Source organism: Phacochoerus africanus, chromosome 12, assembly GCF_016906955.1.
Source record: "Phacochoerus africanus isolate WHEZ1 chromosome 12, ROS_Pafr_v1, whole genome shotgun sequence".
Taxonomy (NCBI): Eukaryota; Metazoa; Chordata; class Mammalia; order Artiodactyla; family Suidae; genus Phacochoerus; species Phacochoerus africanus.
The window spans coordinates 65958706-65979217 of NC_062555.1; the positions used below are offsets into that span (position 1 = coordinate 65958706).

At 50.8% G+C, this 20512-nt stretch overlaps 1 protein-coding gene across 10 annotated transcripts in view; it reads right to left on the minus strand.

Annotated features, from left to right (window-relative positions):
* The window catches only part of CELF2 (CUGBP Elav-like family member 2), a 549068-nt gene that overhangs the window by 165213 nt on the left and 363343 nt on the right, over positions 1–20512 (minus strand). For 8 of the 10 annotated variants that reach the window (XM_047755098.1, XM_047755100.1, XM_047755102.1 and 5 more), the window contains one exon: positions 12228–12424. In XM_047755098.1, the coding sequence (XP_047611054.1) occupies positions 12228–12424 (197 nt within the window). Of the gene's footprint in view, positions 1–12227; positions 12425–12597; positions 13000–20512 lie in introns of those variants that run through there. The other 2 variants (XM_047755104.1, XM_047755106.1) reach the window with 2 other exon arrangements.

Here is a 20512-nt window from a genome sequence, read left to right on the forward strand (position 1 = left end):
GATTTTTTCTTGTCTTTTTAGGGCTGCACCTGTGGCCTATGGTGGTTCCCAGGCTACAGGTCGAATTGGAGCCATAGCCGCTGACCTACACCACAGCCACAGCCACAAGGGATCCTTAACTTACTGAGTGAGGCCAGGGATCGAACCTGCGTCCTCATGGATGCTAGTCAGATTTGTTTCTGCTGAGCCACGACAGGAAGTCCTAAATACAGTTGATTTATGATGTTGTGTTAGTTGCAGGTGTACAGCGCAGTGATTCAGTTACATACACATACACACGTAGGGGTGTGTGTGTGCACATGTGCATATTTTACAGATTCTTTTCCCTCATAAGTTATTGCAAAATATTGGCTATGGTTTCCTGTGCTGTACAGTGGGTCCTTACTATTTATCTCTTTTATATATAGCAGTGTGTCTCTGTTAATCCAAACTCCTGATTTATTCCTTCTCTCCCTTTCTCCTTTGCTAACCTGAAGTTTGTCTTCTATGTCTGTGGGTCTGTTTCTTTGTAAATAAGTTGATCTACATATATATATATATATATTGTGTGTGTGTGTGTCTTTTTAGGGCCATACCCACAGCATATGGAGGTTCCCAGGTTAGGGGTCAAATTGGAGCTACAGCTGCCGGCCTACACCACAGACACAGCAACGAGGGATCCAAGCTGCGTCTGCGACCTACACCACAGCTCATGGGAACACCGGATTCTTAACCCACTGAGCAAGGCCAGAGATCGAACCTGCATCCTCATGGATACTAGTCAGATTCATTTCTGCTGAGCCATGATGGGAACTCCTTTGGTTTAAATTTTTTGAATTTCGCAGTGGGAGTACAGTTGATTTCCAGTGCTGTGCTACGTTCAGGTGTACAGCAAAGTGACTGAGTTACACACACACATCCATGCTTTTTCAGATCCTTTCCCATATAGGTTATTAGCGAACACTGAGTGGAGTTCCCTGTGCTCTACAGCAGGTGTTTGTGGATTCTCTATTTCCCATACAGTAATGAGTGTATGTTAATCCCAAATGCCTTTTTTATCCCGTTTGTATCTTTTCAAAAATATTGTGTATAATATTTTCTAGCAAAACTAGTTGAGAAAGAAGCATCTGAGGGTTAAAAAAGCCCTTCCTACCACTCGTAGGTTTTACAAAATTGAGAGCCCATACTGTGCGCTTGTTTCATCTCTGTCTTCTTCTCTCCCGTCTACTCTCAGGACCTACGTCCTCCATTCAGTCCCCACCCTATACCAGGCACCGCAGCGCGATTTAGAGCCAACATTTTGTAAAAAACCGATTCCTTAGAACTCTACCATGCAGCCAATAACACCACAGTTGAAAAAACGGTGTTCAAAGAACTAAACAGACTTGCAGCTAGCACAAAATTTGAAACACACACGTGTGTGTGTGTGTGTGTGTTATACACCAGGACACACGTACACACACACCTCCCGTGACGGTTGAGGCTACCTGTCACTCCATGTCACCTGGACGCAGCTCCACCAGGCAGGGGCCAGCTGTGTATTTCAGGACCTGGCCCCACTAGTGTGACAGTGAGAGGGACGGGAAGGAGCAGCTGGCACATGGGCCGCATCTCAGGCTCACAGGAGGCTGCCAACTGTATAACCCCTGGATTTAAACGAGAAGTCTCAGAACAGCTGATTGAGTGCAACTCAGGCTCATCTCAGGCTCGACTCCCTACCAGGAGGAAAAAGAAAAAGGAGAACTAAAACTGAAGGAAAGGGGAAAAGACATGGGGGCTGCTGCTGGGGGACACCCCTGGACCCCCACGGACTCGAGCTCCCCCATGGCTCTGTGTCACATGGGCCGCCCACATCCTCTCTCAGGAGGCCTCAGGGTGTCCTGCCAGGTGAGAGGCCACCTGCACACACACAGGTGCACAGTGACAGCCCCAAGCCCACTCTGGGTTTCTAAAGACCTCTCAGCTGAAGTTCCTGCTGTGGCTCAGTGGTTAACGAATCCGACTAGGAACCATGAGGTTGCGGGTCCGATCCCTGGCCTTGCTCAGTGGGTTAAGGATCTGGCATAGCCGTGAGCTGTGGTGTAGGTTGCAGACGTGGCTCGGATCCTGCGTTGCTGTGGCTCTGGTGTAGGCTGGCGGCTGCAGCTCCAATTCAACCCCTTGCGTGGGAACCTCCATGTGCCACGGGAGCGGCCCAAGAAATGGCAAAAAAGACAAAAATAAATAAATAAATAAAACAAAGACCTCTCGGCTGCCCTCCCTTTAAGGCCATTCGGTTCTTTCTTGGGGCCTCGCATGGGTCGGTGCTGAGACATAGTTACTGCCCTGTGACAGGTCCTTAGGTGAGCATGTCGCCAGCTTTCTGGGCCTGGCCATCTTTTCTGTTGGACATTAGATTCCACATTAAATGGGACCGGGGTTTCCAAGGTTAACCCTGAGCTCCAAAGCCCACTTACAAAAGAGGCCAGCCCAAGTGCTGCTCCGGGGGCGGGGGGGGGGGGGGGGGGGCTGTAGGCAGCCGCCCCCACCCTCTTCTGAACTTTCATCCTAAACTTTCTCCCAGCTCACCACCTCTCCTGTGTAAAAGTTTGGCTTCAATTCTCCTCCTGGCCTGCCATGCCAACATTTTCAGTCTAAGCCCCAGCATCCTGGGGTTTCGCATTCATTGAAAGAGCTTATCTATATATAGCCTCCCCCCACACTTAAGCATCTTCCAGACTTCAATCTTTTTTTTTTTTTTTTTTTTAAGCACAATCCCTCTTTTTATGTTTGGCTCCAGTCTTCCTTTCTCTTCGTTCTTGTGACCCCGAGCTCTGGGCCTTTTAAGTTAACCTCGCAGGCCTTTCCACACGGGCTCTCTGCCCCGGACCTTGCGATTCATGCTGCGTCGTCTCTGGAATGCGTCCATCTCCTTGAAAGAACCTCAATAACATTTCCTAATATTAGGCGCCGTGGCCTACACAGCAGTGAAAAAGCGCTCGGCGAAAAGGGGTGAATTCCCTGTTCCTTAACCCTCGGTGTTTGGCATCTTCACGGGGAATGCTTAGCATCTGGGGGGCGTCTGGGCCACTAACTAGTCAGAAGCCTTGTTTCTCATGCCCCTCCCCCTCCCCATTGTCAGATCTCTATGTCTATGAGATGTGATATGGCTTCTATTAAACCATAGGAGCTGGGAAGCTTTTTAACCTACAGCTAAAAAGAAGGCAACAAGACTTGGGGGCAAGAGACCTATCAACCCCCACAAAGGAGGCCAAAGACTATTAGGAAGAGATGGGTCCGGCCCCCAGGCACAGATGCTGCGACCCTGTCCTTCACGGCGGGATGAACCCACTGCCAACATCCGATAATGATCGGATTCTGGATCACCTCAAGAGTGTGACAGGTGGATATTCTCTTTCAGTCTTTGGATTCACTTCTCTAAGTCCACTGTACGATCCTCTAATAGCAACAGGGAAATGACACCCCTCCAGTCTTTGAACTGATCGCTCCACTTCTCCAACTGGATTTCTCCAAGTCGAATTAACGGCAGAGCATGGGCACTGGATTAGGAACATCTTTCTCAGTCATTTATACAGAGAGTGAAAAAACACCGAACCCAATTCCAACCCCTGTGGTGTTTAACTGCTGTCCCTGTTCTCCTAGACCCACTCGTTTTTACCACTATAACCTGCCCCTGTTCCACCAAACAGCTCCTTCTTCCATTTACAGCCAACCTGTTTGATTGCTCCCTCGGTGCTGGCCCCCGTGACTCAGTGAGGAAGGGGAATGTGAAATCCACACACATCACAATCCTTCATTCCACGGAGCCTTCTTTCCCCCCTGCATTCCTTTCTCTATCACATGTACTCCACAGATTTGAAAATAGCCTCAGACATGTGAAGACTCTGATTCTTTAATATAGTTCACTGGTCTGGTTCCTTGTGAATTTCTCTAGTGTGATACCTAATGTGTAAGCGATATTTCCGCTGAGTTTCACAGTGTGGGTCGGGACACTTTCGACTGTCCGGAAAGCCAACATACTACCATCCATCACTTCTCTTACCAGAGGCCATCAAGCTGTAGCACTCTGTCACTAACTCATATGATCTTAACGCTCCACTTTTTCCCATTTGGCCAGTTCTCTTTTTGTCCCCCTTTTTAGTTTCCATTGGGTTTGAAGGTCATGATAGTGGCTCTGCGTTTATTGCTGGTGGGTAATCCAGGCACGCTCACATCCACAGAGAGGGACAACTTGGCCAGCAAGATCTGAGCCAGCCAGGATCAGATAGCAACACAAGAGAGCGGATGAGTCTCCGGATCCGTGACACTGGACAAGGAAGAAAAATCTCATGCCTGAGTCTTAGGAGCACCTGGGACCACAGGGCTGCGGATGAAAACTCAGGCTTTTAAGAATGGTCGAATGCAAGATAAGCAACAGGGAGCTAAGGGTGCCAACAGTGTGGTCCATTTGACGGTGGTCAGAACGATTAAAGACCGTATTACCTCTGAAGACAATGTTGCATAAGGCATGTCAAGACTTTATTTGTGTTTTTAATGCTAGCATTTCTGAGTACTTTTAAAATACACCGTAACTAGGGTTGATTGTAAATTTTAATTACAAGCAAAGGTTGAAGAAGAAAGAGAGTCGACGGTTCGGCCTGGTTGCCTGACTACCTGGGGTCCTTGGAGCCAAAGTGAACGGTGCTGAGGAGAGGCCATGCAGAGGCAACTCGCAGGCAGTGTCTCGTAGTGCAGAGTGAGTGACTGACAGCAGCACCCGGGAAGAGCACTTCTCCTTCCGGCTGGGAGGCTGGACTTCTCGTTTCCAAAGCCTGGTTTCACAGTTGACCCACTCTGGGGACCCAGAGTGATACGCTTGCATAACACACGGTGGAGCCTCTCGAACACGAAGAAGTCTCATCAGGTGCACAGAAAAGGACAAATGAGACCTCCAGGCAGGTGAACCTTTGGTGCATCCACGGGAGAGGTGAACCGTGAGGTCACTTAGGCTCAGCTGTCTTCAGTCAACCTCTCCTATGTGTTGGAGGGAGTCAGACAGACAGAAGCCATGAAACCCCGCGTTCACTTTTCATGGCAAATTTCTACCCCCCAAAGTCCACTCTCCTTTTGTCCAGAACCTGTTTTCCTGTATCCTCTTGCCACTCTACCTCCAGAAATGCGCATCTACCAGGGACAAGGTGACTGGAGACCAGCTGACATCCCAGGCGAGGGAACCACACGGTCAGAAGCGACCTTCAGTAATTCCATTTCTTCTTCGATCCCTGCTTGCTCTGGATTTTCCTCCTGCCCTTTAGTCCTCTTTTTCCCTCCAGAGATGTAAGGATCCAAAGGTACCCAGGGCAGGTGCTGCCTCTTGATGTAAGTAACAAATTCAGGGCTGGGCTCCTCAAGTGCAGTCCAATCTCTCAGCACAGCATAGGGGGAGGTCTTTAAAGGGATTCCTTCCCACTGTGACTGAGACGAGGCTCACTTCATATCTTTGCCTCCTTCATCTCCATGGGCGTGGTCTATGGAAGCCGAAATAATTTAAAAACTCTCTTTCGCTAAGCTGGATGGTTCATTTAAAAAATGTAACTCTATGCTGTAATGCACGAATCCACCTTCCAATAAGGGCGTGATAAGGATTCCCGCTTGCGTGACTCTAAAGCCTCCGACTGCATGTCATGCCTCTCCTGCAGGACCTTGGTCAGTCAACAGTCAAAGGGTGTCACGACACGTTCCACGGTCATTCCTGTCAATGCAAAGTTAGTTCAGGAGGAAAGCAGCCTTCCTGCGGGCCACTGAGGCAGCAAACAGAACTGGGGCTGCACCCGAGAATCGAGAGCAGCAAGCCTAGTTTGCAAGAAATTTAGGGCAGAAATCCTATCCCCGACCTGCGTGCATTAATAACGTCCAACTGGTTCGTCTTCCTGCATTCTGCATTCTTTCTCAATTACCGATTTTGAGAAGCCAGCGCCTCTGTAAACTGGCTCCGAGTACCTCTCCGTCACTGAAAGGAAGTTCGTAACAGCTATTTTTCAGGAAGGAAGGAAAGGCAGCAACACAAAAATGAACCTCTCTGCTCCCCGCCCCCCATCTTCTTCCTTGAATAAAAAGGGCTTTTCTGGCCTTCCACATTTAGAAGATGAATGTCGGTTATAAGATTACCCACTCTCTTTAGACTCTACCAGCAGCATCTGCCTATGTGCTTCCGCTGAATACGGACAACATCTCAGAGAGGCCAGCACTGGTGCTACTGCAGAGTCGCTCTCTAGGCTGGTCTGTGACAATAAACACTGGCTATAGGTCTCGCAGTGCCCGGGCCTGCTCTCACTCTAGAGCAGAGAGGAACCTTCGGGACTCAGGGCGTCCTGCCAGATTCTGAAAGAAGGACCGTTAGCTTTGGGGGCTCTTCCCCTTTCTCTTCATCCTCTTCACCGGCCCTGTTCGGTCCCCGGCCATCTCAGTCCCTTCTCCAGGACAGCACTTCCACGGTGCTGAACCGGGAAGAGATGGGGAGGATTTTACCAGGGAGTTCTTGAAGACTGAAGTAAGGGCACTAAGCCCCTCATATGCTGTCGTCATCTAAGATCAGTGGAGGGAGGAGGGGACCAGGATGAAATTGCCCAAGGTAAGCCCCTGTCCTGGGCCACCCCTGGCATCACCCCACTGGCAGCCTGACCAAGCAAGAGAGGTAAGGCCTAGGGCATCATAACCACCACAGAAGCAGCTCTTTTGACACTTAAAAGGTAACCACCCTTCCCAAGGAGCCGTGAACTTGATTTTCGTCCTGCCCACTCTCGCCTCGCGGCACTGGAAGGGCTGCAGCTGCATGGCGGTTGCGCCATGGTTCCCTTAGCACATTTCAAGAAAAAAAGAAGTTGTGTTCTTCAGGCCTGTAGCATGGAGCGCTGGTCGACACAAGCTACTTCCCCTTTCTAGTTCTCCTTTGGCCGAGAAGTCGTCAAAGAGACAGTAAACGTGTGATGGGTGAGGCGCTGGTGAGGGCCAAAGGTCTGCTTCTACCTCCTCTTCTCAGATGCCAAATGACTATTCAGGTCACTCAGCACAGGCTCCTCAGAGAGCCTCCCAGTCAAATCTGAATAATAATACCTACCTGTCCAAAGTTAGAAAAATAAAACCAGCCTTCCTTACAGAGCAGGTCTGTTCAGGGTGCTGTCATCTTGGGGGGTAAATGTGATTAAAACAGAAACATGAAGCGTGATGCCCCAAGGCACACAGTTAACCCACCGCTCAGAGGCTCCGAGTCTGGACACAATCCATACACCTGCCAGCCCTGCCACCGTTCCTCACTTACCATCGCTGAAGCCCGCCTCTTCCTTCTCCTCCCAGACCAGAGGTGCCCTTTTTGCCTACCAGCTTCCCCACCGGGACCTCAGAGAACATTCTGACACACTCAACACTCGTCCTGAGAACATTCTGACACACTCAACCCTCGTCCTGACCCTCATTCGGACCCTTGGTCATCGCCAACCCTGAGTGCGTGAGGGTTCCGGGGCTCTGCTCACTTGCTCCGGACAGTCACAGAGCCACGACCTCTAGGGCCCCACTGCAGGGCGACACAACCTAAGGGTAACTGCGCCCTCCTGCTTAATCAGCTGGTGGTTCGTTCGCCTACTGGATTTTCCGAAGCAGGCATTTTGCGTCTTCTTCACTCGGCTGAAGTCTCTGATGCGACCCAGCCTTCTCAGAAGTCGTCTGGCTCCTGAGAAGGCCAAGGGCATCTGTAGCAAGAGTCCATCTCCCTCCACTGGACTGGAATTCACTCCAGCGTTGCTCCCTTCCAGCGGTGGAGCCCCCTTCCACCCGTTTCCATGGGCTCTTCAGCCCCTGCTTTCACCCCTTCAAGGACCCTGGTCCCTGTCTCCCTTGCACTGTCTTCTGGGGTTCAATTTTCTTACCCCTGGCTTTAAAAAAGCACTGCACCTAGGCTCTCTTTCCTTCCACCGCCCAGAGAGGGTAGTCTCCACTTGCAACTCCACCCGGAAACCTACACGGTCCCTCTCCTGACCTCCTCCATCCTTCTGCAATGTTCCCAGCTCCTCTAATCACCAAATCTGATGGCTTTCCTTGGCCTGCATCCTTCTCGACTCTTCTGTGGCAGCTCAGACGCAATACCATCAAAACTGAATTTATTATTCCTCTCACGGTCCACTCCCACCTGTGCCTGCTTCCACCCCCACCCCCCACCCCCGGTTAGGCCCAGACCCCTGGTCATCACTGTCCCGATCGAGTTATCCAGCCCCACGCCTCCCACCATGGTCATGTCTGCGTCACCCAGTTCCACGCCAACACACGGCACCAGGCTCCTGGCCCCCTTCCTGCTAAAATACCTTCAACAGATCCTTGGCTGTCTAAGAAATAAGACTCAACTATCTTAGCTCGAGAAGGCAGGCCCTTTAGGAACTGGTCCCAGCCTTTATTTCTAGGCCCCTCCACCTTCCCCTCTTCCATTTCTTTTCCCGTAATTCCCGTTTCCTCTGGAAGCCGGGAGAGTTCATCGTTCCCCGGACCTGCCCTGCCTGTTCTCGCCTCCATGCCGGAATCAGGCCAATCTGTCTACCTGTCGCCTGTTGTCTTTACTTACGGAAATCCTATTCTTACTATTTTTTGGAGATTTGGTAAAGATGCCAGCTTTTCTTGTCTCCAAAGCAGCACATGACTCATTTTCTCCGGGACTTGCAGATGTGCTCTCTCGCTTATTTACTCTGAGCGCATGCGCTTTCAGAGTATAGTTACCTGTGTATTTCCCTCCCTCGTTGCCCCATTACACTGCAAGCTCTCAGGGACCGTGATGACAACAATGAGGGGTGACAACAACCATCCCCCCCCCCCAGCAAGCTCCTACCATCGTCCAGTTCTGCGCAGAGCCCCCGCCTTCATCCTCTCAGTAACCCTAGAGCACTGTCTCCACTTGGGGATGAGACGAAATAACGCGCCCAAGGCCGACACCTGGGAAGTGGTAGAGCCGGAAGGGGAACTGAGGAGGTCTGTCTGACTTCAAAGGCCATGCCCTTAACGACGCTGTGGCATTTCTCGCTCTCTAGACGCAACCCCTGGGCACTAAATAAAAGCTCCTCTCTGGTGGTCCTGGTCAGGAGCAGAGTTTACTTTGCCAGATTCCCCAGAGTTGCTGAGGCTGCTTGATCAAGACATATTTTTCGGTGAAAGAAGCAAGAGAGCGCTTTGACTTTGACCCTTAAAGGATAATTTCAAAAATAGAGCAACGTTTTCATGCCTCGAGATTAAACAGAACATCAAATGCAAAGCGAGAGGAAAAACCTAATTCACCTGGATTAGGTAAATAGCCTGATTTTGTCTCTTTCCTGGGAACCGCTCATGTCCGCATGACAATGAGCGGGGGCCGCTGGAAAAGCCATAGAAAATCCAAACCAATCTTTGGCTAGAGCCTCTCAAATTCTAGTTTCCGGGCTCTGATATCAGCCCCGGAAAAGCAGTGTAATTTTAGTCTGTTGATAGGGTCCAAACCAACGGAAACGAGGGTCGTATTTTTACCCATCAACAGACAAACCACGTAGGACACCCAGAGGTCTTGGCGTAAAGAAGCCTGCTGGCCTTTGACCTCTGCCCTGTATGGAAGCGGCGCAGGACGTCATCCTCCGGAGGCACGTCATTAGACAGCTCAGGTCCCATCCCGACAAACGCCGTCACAGCAGAGATGTCTGTGTCACAAAACCCTTTCGAGCTCTGGCTGACAGCCCTGGTACTTCAAGCAGTCTTGGATGCGAGACCTCGAGTTCACAGTCATGGAAACTGACCTGTGTTTCCAAAGGTAAGATGTGAGTGGTTTCATCTGTAGCTTCTATCCCACGACACCACAGGTTGTCGTGATGGACCCCTCAACACAGAGGCAGAAACACTAAGGACACAGATGGAAACAAAATCCACCCTGTTGTTAAAATTCCTTCCTTTCGTCCGGGGAACGCCCCAACCCTGAAATAAAGCAGCCCGAGGCTGGTGTCGGCCTCATCTCACCAGCCGGTGAGACGGAGTCGCTCCTGAGGGCAGAGGAACTGCTCAAACCTCCACTCGGCCACTGCATCTCTTAAGCTTTTGCGATCCACAGTTTTCTCATCTGCAAAATGGGTCAAACACCAGCTGCCTTCAGGCTTCCAGTAAGAATTGAATGAGATCACATATGCAACGCGCCTAACACAGAGCCAGGGGCCGGGTCTCTCTTTCGCTCCCAGACTCTGGGCTGATGCAAACTACTTTGATGAAGTTCGTCCTAAGAACTTGTGAATGAGGTCCAGAGTCACAACTACAGCCTGGTATAGATGCTGCTCCATGGGACGTGGGGAGGAGCCAGCTAATGCAAGAACTAGGCCACACATAAGGACTTACTCTTCGGAGAGAAAAGGTCTCTGGCTAAGTAGGACACGTGCCATCAAAAACTACAACGCATGCAACCAGGCACTGGGACAGAAGAAGGGCTCTGATCATTAGGTGAGAAGTCATTTTGAAAAATGAAGAAACTGAAATTTGGAGGCACGTTCTCTGAGTCAAGGCTCAACTGTGGCGACTGCTCTCAAGCACCGGTTTACCGCCTCCGGCCTAGTTTTCTGTAGGTGCCCTTCACGATGTGGGAGGGCCCTTCCCTGCTAACCGCCCAGCTCCAGACCAGCTCATGACATGGCCTTCGCTCAGCAGGATACTGTGAATGTAGTAAAACAAATTCTAGTCTGCTCCACTTGAAAGACACGCAAGCACATGGTTTAGAAACACGATCAATCACGATTTTCCAGCATGATCCCAATTTGGGATGTTTTTTCCTTTTACTGATTTTTAGATAGCTAATTTTTTCTTTTTCAAATCAGGGGACAGTCATGTATGGAGTCACAGAATTATTACACATATTCTTTTGAAAACACTCTTGGTGTTACATATGTTTTGAGATAGAAAAGGAGAGACCTATAAACTAGTTGAAAGTTCACCTTTATAAAACAGATACCATTAAGAGGTTTTTAAACTTCTTACAAGGGACCAAAAAGGCCTATCAGACTTCAGCAACTACAGGGAACAAGAGACGGCCCAATATTTCTCAGAGTCAGAACAGCAGAGTGCCAACCATGGTTTAGTCCTAGCCCTTCACCTTGGTAGGAAGGGAGCGGCTCAGAGACGGTCCTGGGCTGAACTAAAGTGTGTCTACAAGCCAAACAAGGAGCTTGCAGGAACTCTTCAGTGAAACAACACGGAAACAAAGTAACAGGCCGGACAGAAATCACAAGGTGCAGAGAAGGCACAGCTATGAGAGGCAAAGAGGTGGTGGAGCCCTGGGTGGGAAGCCCAGGAGATCAAGAACAGATAAAGAACAAAATCATGAAAGTGAGGTTACAGCGCCAACAGAGACCCCGTGGTAGCCGCAGAAGAGAAATCTTAGCTTCACACTGCACAGAGTTTACAAAAGGGTGACTCCGATACCAGAAGCTTCGACCCGGAAAGAGGTTTCTGGCCTCTTAACTGTGCCCCGCTCCCCATCCCCCTCATCTTAAAATGGAGGCAGACGCAGCCACCAGATTGTACACTTGACTCCTAACCACTGCTAAGGGCGTGAACCACAAGCATTTCTGAAGGTGTGCTAACTATTTCAGGCCACTAGGGCGCTACTTTCTGCCCCCCCCCCCGAAGGCACCCCTGACTAAATGATCCCCGCCTAGACCCCAAGGATTGACGTCCCTCCTGAAAGTGCCTTTTATTCCTTGCACCAGTGCTCATCGCTGTGTATACGGTATTTCAAAAGCCCCACAGGCCACGGAAAAGTGAAATGCAATTATAAGCACATGGGCAGTAACGGAAAGGTCGCCGCAGAAAGAGCTCCTGACAGGCAAGGCGCAGAAACACTATTCCTCCGGGAGGCGGCGAGCCACCCCGCCCAGAAGAGCCGGCACTGCCTGGAAAGTGACCTCCGGGAGGAATCACGCGCCTGGACAGAAGCCCGGCCGCGCCCGCGCCCCCTCCCCCGCCCGGTCCCTCCGCCCCTCCTTCCCCACATCCCAGGCCAGCTGGTCCACCTGTCCAGGAGGCGGGCGGGGCCGCAGGGAGGAGCCGGGCTGGCCGCGGGGCACAGGGGCAGAGGGCGGCTCTCCCTCGCCCTCCTCCCTCCCGTGATTCCCGATTCCCAGGAAGCCCTCCCAGGAAGCCCGGGGATGCGCAGGACCCCCGCCCCCACCCCCACCCCGCCCAGCGCGCGCACCCGCCCCCGACCGCGTGCGCCCCGCGGTCCGTACCTTTACTCTGGGGAGGGTTCTGACTCCGGTCCCGGAGGACGTTGATCTGGTAGACGGCTCCGTAAGGCTCAAAAAGTTCTTTCAGCTCCTTTTCCGACCAGGACCGGGGGATCTGTCCGACAAACATCTTAATGGCATCTGGGTCTGGTTGGTCTGAGTGATCCAAAGCGCCGTTCATCTTGTTGGCTGTGCCGTTACTGTCAAAAAGGGAAGCGGGAGCCAGAGTTAGGGCTGCAGGGTGAGGGACAGGAAGACAAAAAATCGGGGGTGGGGTGGGGGCGGGGAGGCGGAAGGAGGAGGAAGAGGAGCATGGGGGCAAAGTGCCTAATGAGTCGTGGAAATTTGATGAACTAAAACAAAGCACAGGCACCATTAGGTTGCTCCCGGGCAGCAGCGGCGGCGGGCTCTCACTGCAGGCTGCTGTTCAGCATCGCCGCCCGAGCCCAGGGCAGCGCCCCGCCGGCTGTCACCCGGGGCGTGGACATCTTGAAACCCGGCTTGGGAGGCAGCTGCAAGTTAAGTGTGGGTCTCTCTGGGCAAGGCTGCCATCAACGCGTCCGCTGCGTTATCAGCCCCACACTGGCTCTCCCGTGCAAAGAAAGGCAGGGCTGGATTTCTGCTGGCTTTCCCACCCCTCCACCCCTTTGGGGAGGTTTTTGGAAGCAAGGAGAGAGGTGGTAATAATAAAGTCACATGAAAAGAAAATGAAACACTTGGCAGTCCGTCAGATGACTAATGCAAGATGCTGGTGATGAATTCGCAGAGTGCGCGAGGCATCCATGTGTGCATCAAATTAGTACGTTGTTGCTGCTCAGAAGGGAAAGTGCCCCAGCAATGCGGCTGGGTGCAGCCTATTGGCTGCCCACGCCAGAGAAAAGGGCCGGGGCTGGGAGGGGGCGCCCGTTTAAAAAGCACATTGTTTAGGGAACCCGGGCACAAAGGGTGTAATTCAGAGAGGCAAAGGCGATCTCAGAATTGCCTGCTTTGTGCCCGGAGGGGAAAAAAAAAAGCAGCCCCTGAAAGTTGAGTTCCCGCTAAAGGACACTGAATATTTCAAATCTTTCACACTCCATAAATTGCTCTCTGTATATGTGACATCCAGATGTTGCACTTGAGTTCTAAACAATCACACGTTTGGGAGAGAAAAGAGGAAAGTCCGCCGTTTCTTCTCCTAGCTTCAGTAAATATTTGGGGCTGATACAAAGAGCAACATCCCAAGCTTTTTCAAATCCCTCTTCCCTAATGCCGTTTTCCAAGACCCTCAGTTGAGAGAGAGAATGCATGCTTAGGAAACGTGCAATTCTAGTCACCAGCATGTAACAGGGTGACGAAGGTTCAATTTTTACTTGGATCCCTCCTATTTGAGCTGCAGTAAACAGGAAAGCAAAACCACACACCCTCTTGGTCCCGTCCCCCCACCCCCACCCCTCGCCCATGCGCCCTAAACCCACCTACTCGGCCAAGTGACAAGACTGAATGCCCTGAGTGGCATTCATTTGTGGTACTGTGCTCTCGATGCCCTGCCTTTGAAAAGAAAATGTACTTCAACTCTGCAGACAGAGTACGACAGAGCCATTCCACAACTGTCCCCCTGACCCCTAGCCTTCAGCCCAAGAGGCAGAAAGGTCAAAAAAGGGCCACATGGACTAAAACGTCACTGCAAATGGTCCCTTCACTGTTGCCTCAGGGAAACAGCAAGAAGGTAGGGTTCCTTATTTGCTTAAAAGAATCAAAAACCATCAGAGCACCTTAAAATTTGCTGCAAAACTAGGCTACTCCTGAGCCCTTGGAGGAAAAAAAAATAAAGACATCGATGGCTAAAAAACAAACAACAGCAGCCATACCTAGGGAAGAAAGAAATCCCTCATTCAATTTAATCTGGAGAAGAAAAGGATGGCAAATAGTCTTCACTGGGTCCTGGCTTCAATTTCTACCTCCTCTTATCCCCCAATTTACCACTCTATTTTTTTTCTATCCTTGAGATAAACAATCAGACAGTCTAACTTGAAGCACTCGCAGAGCTTTCTCTAATCAACCTCATTGTTATAAAAAAAAGGTCTGCTGAATACAGTATTGAGCACAAAATCTTCTTTCGACAATTTAGGGGTAATGGAATGCTTGTTTATATTAGCGCTTGATCGTTTATCTTGTTCCCAGGTACCTATACTACTTTCCAAACCACCCTCTGGGAATTCAATGCACACTTTAACCCTGTGGAGCCAACGCCGGGTGGAGGTGGCCAGGTTGCAGGCAGAACAGAATGGAGCGTTCACAGCTCGCTGCGAGCCAGTGTGGCAAGACTTATTTCTGGGACAGGAAGGACCTGTGGTTACTGCTGCTGACAATCAGCTAGAGTGAAAAGAGGAAGCCATTGTCGCCGGTCCCCTGCTAACAGAACGGAAGGGCTAGAAATGGGGCTGCTCCATCTTGTCAGGACAGAGCACAACGGATCCGCCTGGGGAGGCGGCAGGCGACAGCACATTGGGCCTAATACCTCAACCTGGAGTTCTAGAGCAAGCACTCAGGAGGGGCTGTTTTCACCTTCTCAGAAAATGCACTCGCCGAGGGGCATCAAGGCAGGCAAACTGGGAAGAGCGCTGACACCAGGACCTTTGCTCTTTGTGCAGGGTCACAACCTCTGTCCCACCAGCCGGCCTTCCCAGATGCCTTCCAACCGCCTGTGTCCTGAGGCAGTGGGGTGTCCGGGCTCAGGGTCGGAATCCTGGCACCCCCACTCCTGACTGTGCTGCTCTGGGCCTCAGACTCTTCTTAAAACCAAAACGACAGACTCCGCCTCAGTGAGTTGAGTGCCGAGCCCAGGATGTGGCCCAGAGTAAGTGTCTAATAAGTGTCAGCTCTTTGCGCTGCTGGCCTAGTCTTCACACCTGTGATCCCCCACGTGCGTGACCATCCTGTCTCTTCTTCAATCCAGAGGTTTTTCATGGGATGGACTCGCATGCAATTTCATGTCCTAAACAATGAAGATGTGCCTCTGAGTGAGCACGTATATGCAGACACCTTGTTAGGTGCTTTGCATACATCATTTCTAATCCTTCTAACAGCTTTATGAGAAGGGATCATTTTCCAGATGCAGACACCTAAGAAATAAGTTCCTTTCCTAAGATCACCAGCTCACAAGTGGTAGAAGCAGAAATCGAACCTGGGCCCGATGGGCTCCAAAGCAGAACATATTTCTAAAGCAACAAGTGGCCAAGTATGCTGTCAGATCTGCTCAGGGATGAGAGTCAACAGCGCACGGTAAACTATGAGAAGACCTATGCTGGTTCCTTGGGATCACACTGCCAAATAAAAGGCTGCACTAAAACAAACACATCTTTCCTCTTCCTATGAGTGAGAAGAAGGGGGCAAAGTGCTGAACTGAAGAGCCCTGAAGACCACCTCGCAGCCCCCATTTTCTCCACCAGCACAGAAGGCGTCTCCAGAGATGGCCTTCCTCTCTCCTCCCACAGGACCACATCAGTGAGCACCTGGCACCTACATCTGCATCCTTTCCCAGCTACCTGCTCATTTTGCAAACAACTGTCCCAAAGAGTTGCATCAAATGCTAAGAGCACGACAGTCCCTTAAGGGACAGTCCTGCCGTTACACTGATCTACAGCAGCCCATCTTCCTGATCAAGAGCTTCTGGGCCGGACAGGTGGTGCCTCCTGACTGAGGACCCCCATGGGGCTGGATCCCCGGCCCTGGATCCTGATGGCACCGCAACAGCCTGGATAATTCTGTTCAAGCGCACGCCGGCTCGGCCTCCTTTGGCCTCTCAACTTTCTTCCCAGCTGACACTCATTTCTACCAGACACCTATGGACTTGCTTTGTCCTCATGGGCCTGTCAGTGCTGACACTTCTAAGGAAGCCAAAATTATGTGTCCAACAGTCAAACCTTCGGGGGTACCTGCCGGAAGCCGTGGAGAACCAATGTGCTCATCACAGAGAGGTCATTATGGGAACAGACACCCCACATCCCAGTAAAACTCTCAGTAAGATCTTCTAGTTCCTGGAGTCTGATCTTGGGCTTAGAAAATTAGACTTGCTCCATTCCCAGCCACTGTGGGCACCCAGGACACTGCAGGAATTAGATTCCAATGCAAAGGTTTATTGTGAGCCTACTCTTGGCCAGAAGACTTTGCCAAGACAGACAGAGAGCATCACCCCAGCACCATGGACACGAAGTCATGATCTCCATTTTGGAAACAAAACAATCCAGAGTCATGGCGGTCAGTGACTTCGCCAATGTCACACCCCTATGAAGAGGTGTCTGCCGAATCTGGACATGGTACGACATCAAGGCCAACTGTCACTGCTTACTATTCCAGGGACTGGGTTCCTCTAAGGTGATGTGTCCCGGGGACTCAGTGGCCACTCACAGGCTGGAGGCACAAGGACGTACATGTCTGCTGGCACCTCACCTACAAACCACAATACTATCCTGGACGCCAACTCGGCTTTTGCTCTTGGCAAAGTGCCAGCTGCAAGGCTCCTCCAGGACAGATGCCATATGGAATCGGACCACGAGTCAGAGCACCAAGCCAGCGGGCACTGGTGCGAGGCGTCTCAGAGCCAAGACGAAAATATAATGATATTTGGGGGAAAACAATAGTAGTGCTTACTCTTGGCTTTTTGCACTGGCATTGACCTACTTCCCCACTCTATTTTCAAGTAAAGAAACCAGATCAACAGAGGAGAGGCAGAACCTTCTGAGGTTCCTCTGAGCAGCAAAATATTACAGAAATTATAGTAAATGACTCAATGCATTCTTATTATTGTTATTAATTCCAGGACAACAAGCTTTTACAAGGCCCAGTGAAGACTCGTTTCTTTGGAGAATGCAAACAAAACACTGGTCTCTCTCTTCTTTCCATTTTGTCCCCTGAACAGCAACTTTCTGCCTTCTATCTCCTTATCGACACAAATGAATAACAAACTTACAAAATGGGTATGAGAAATGCCAAGTGGCTATAAATAATTTTATAAAGGTTGAACAAAAGGACCTAAAATGCCACCTTCAGAAAATACACCAACTTGGAAAAATTGTCAACGAAGATAGCTAGTCTTGGTAGTTACTAATAATGTTACTACTCCCATACTTTTTTATCCATCTTACTTTTTTTTTGGGGGGGGGGGCTCCACGGATTATCCTGTATCTGTGCTGTTCAGCGGGGCGCAAGGATAGAAACATTCTACTACTTGCATAATCCAAGATGGTAGCCGCTAGTTACCTGTGACTACTACACACTGGAAGTGAAGACAGTGCAACTGAGAGACTGAATTTTACGTTTTATTTTACTAAAATTAATTTAAATGTAAATCTAAATGAAATTGCAAATGTGAGTAGGTTTTTTTGTTGTTGTTTAAAGCAAAGAGAGCTGAGATTCATCAAAACATTTCATTGGGAGGTAGTCTCTCGGGAGAAGAGGAATGAGGGGCCAGGACACTTATTGTCCTGGCCCCTCACTTGAGAGCTAGTCAGTGGGCAGTGGGTTGGCCTGCCTGGGTTCTTGTCTTGGCTCAGCATGAAAGGAGCCATATGCCATCCCAGGAAAATCATGGACCCACTCTGTACCTCAGTTTCCCCACTTACAAAATGAAGAGAGAGGACAGATCCCATTTAGCTCTTAATTTCTCTAATTCTGCCAGTGGCTGAGTGGCTGGTGGCTTGGGGTTGCAGCCAGAGCATCTTTTCTCTCTCAATTTGTGCCAATTCTTCCCTGCATCCCAATTGCAGTCCCACCCCACCCCTACCCCCATCAGCGGGCAGGCGACTCTTTTGAATGCCTGGGGACCAATTTTTCACCCCCCTCGTCCTTAAGTAATAGCACATGAAGAAGCAGGCTTTGTGCGGTGATCCCAGGAAATGGTCCAAGGCTACGCCACGAGGCACAAGCAGGTCGAACCTGGTGCTGGGCCTGGCACCTTCTGGCGGGCAGGGGGATGGCATGCAATTCAGAAACATGGGCAGCCGTCTACACCGTCCATGCTGCTGCTGCTGCTCATTATTTAAGAACAGAATCCCTCCTTGATGGACGGGCAACATGGCGCTCGAGGTACAGCATCAGTTCTCACCACGTGTGCTGTAGGGAACACAGCAGAGACGACCCCGTGCCACAACCGCAATCTCTACTCTAAGCCTAACCCTCTGCATTTAGGAAGAGGCATCTGCTGCCATCCAACCTCCAGCTCTGGAAACTGCATCTCCCTCCGAAAACACACCACTTCAGGGTCGCCATGGAGAACACCTCTGGCTCTTGGGACTGCCTTTCAGCACGTCGCCTCTGGCCTGGACCCACACGGCTGCATCTTTCTTAATCAGCTGAGAGATTCTGGTGGAACTAACACAACTCTCCGGACTCCAGTTTTCCCGCGGATCCGATGATGTAACCAATGGCCTTCCTGCCTTTACCTGGACAGTATCTACAGCACTGACCATGTGTGGCTCAGGCTTTGTGACTCATGTCCCCACCAGGTACAGGATGGGGCCTCAAATCAGCCCCACCAGTAACAGGACCGGGTCCTTAATCTTGGAGGTGAGACCTCTGTAGATCAGCTGGTGAATTCACACAAGATTAACTGCGAGTGGCTGAAGTGGCTGAAGGAGGCAAAGTCTTCAAATGGTCAAATGACAAAGTTCAAGCTGCCTACGAAGTACAAACATACGTAATACGTTCATCCCTGTGTAGGACAAAATTTGAAAACAATGTAACTTATGAAGAATGTCCGGGATTTCCATTTCATTCATAGGTGACTAGGAAAGCACCCGCTTGCGGTGGACTTTCTGCGGAGGGCTGGCGTCCGTGTAGGATGGTATTCGGAAGCTCCACATTCGATCACCAGGGTGAAATTTCACCCTGACTCGGAGGAAATCTTTCCTGCGGAAAAGGCCACACAACACGGGGGAACGGGCTCACCGAATCAAAGGGAACCCTTATTACCTTATCTCATGTGACCGCTAGCAAAGAGCAGAGAGCTGGAGGACCCCACAAGAGAGTCATTGAGGAGGCGTCCAGGGGGTGCCTGGGGTTTGAACACAGAATCACCCTTGCCTGGAAGGCAGTTAGGCTCAGCAGATCCCCTGCCCCGGGGAACACACGTCTTTCAGTGATTTATCAGGAAGAGTAGCACACACTTCAGAGCAATGCGGAAGGCACTGGTACAGAGAGCGTTTTTAGATGAACTTTTAGACGTGGCAACAGGGAAAGAGGCATCACGCGGAAGACTGCCCTCAGTCAGGCCTCACATTCTCCCAGCGCAGCAGGAGCCCCCTTTCAGGAATCCTCCTCCAGGGCTGAGGTCAGCATTCCTGCCCCCACCACACAGGTGAGCAAACAGAGCGTAGGGAGGGGGCGAGCGGGCTCTGGATGCTCACCGCTCCCAGGTCCCTGCCAGTCTGATTCACCTGCCAAGGCTAAGTGCTGCTGAATCCACCTGCTTATGTGGGCAACAAGTACCTGGAAGTGGCCCTTCTGGATGATGACGGAGAAGACACTGGCTTGATCCCCACCAGTGAACTGAAACGTGAGCCGAAATCAAACGAAGACAGGTGGGGGCAAAACTCAACACTGCCAAGAACCTCCCAAACCGAAGACTAATTCTTACCTACAGTGTCCCCAATGCTCATCATCTGGCAGCAAATATGATAAAAATAAGGGACAGACGCTGAGCGCGGCAAACAACACGGAAGGGACACAGCGCCTGGTACCCTGCACCTGGGTTTTAGCAACTGTGCTTTTCAGGGCAAGGACCTCCTGCTTTCACCGCTGGCTGCAAAATTTCTTATTTCGCCTCGACTTACTTATGCAAGAGAAAGACAGCCATCAGGCAGATGTGCCACACTCTCCAGCTGACCGACTAAAGGGACACTGGTGGTAAAAGTGGACGGCTCACTTTTCTGAGATTTCAAACTCCCCTGAAAGTTATTCACACATAAAGTCCTTTTCTTTCCTTCCTATTAGACAGGCGTTGAAGACCTACCTTTTTTGGGGGGCGGGGGGGGGGGGGGCTGAACCTGCAGAATGCAGAAATTCTTGGACCAGGGATTGAACCTGAGCCACAACAGTGACAACACCAGATCCTTAACCGCTAGTCCACCAGGGACCTCTAAAGACCTGCTTCAGGTCAGGTTCCACGTTGGGTTTAAAGTTGAAACATACGTAGTTTCTGCCCTTAAGCCACTTGTAGGCACTGAGAAGAGACAGCCGTGGGCAGCACAGAGGATCAGAGCACAGAGCACCGAGGGCCAGCTGAGCGCTCCATCTAAGGGCCGGCGGGAAGC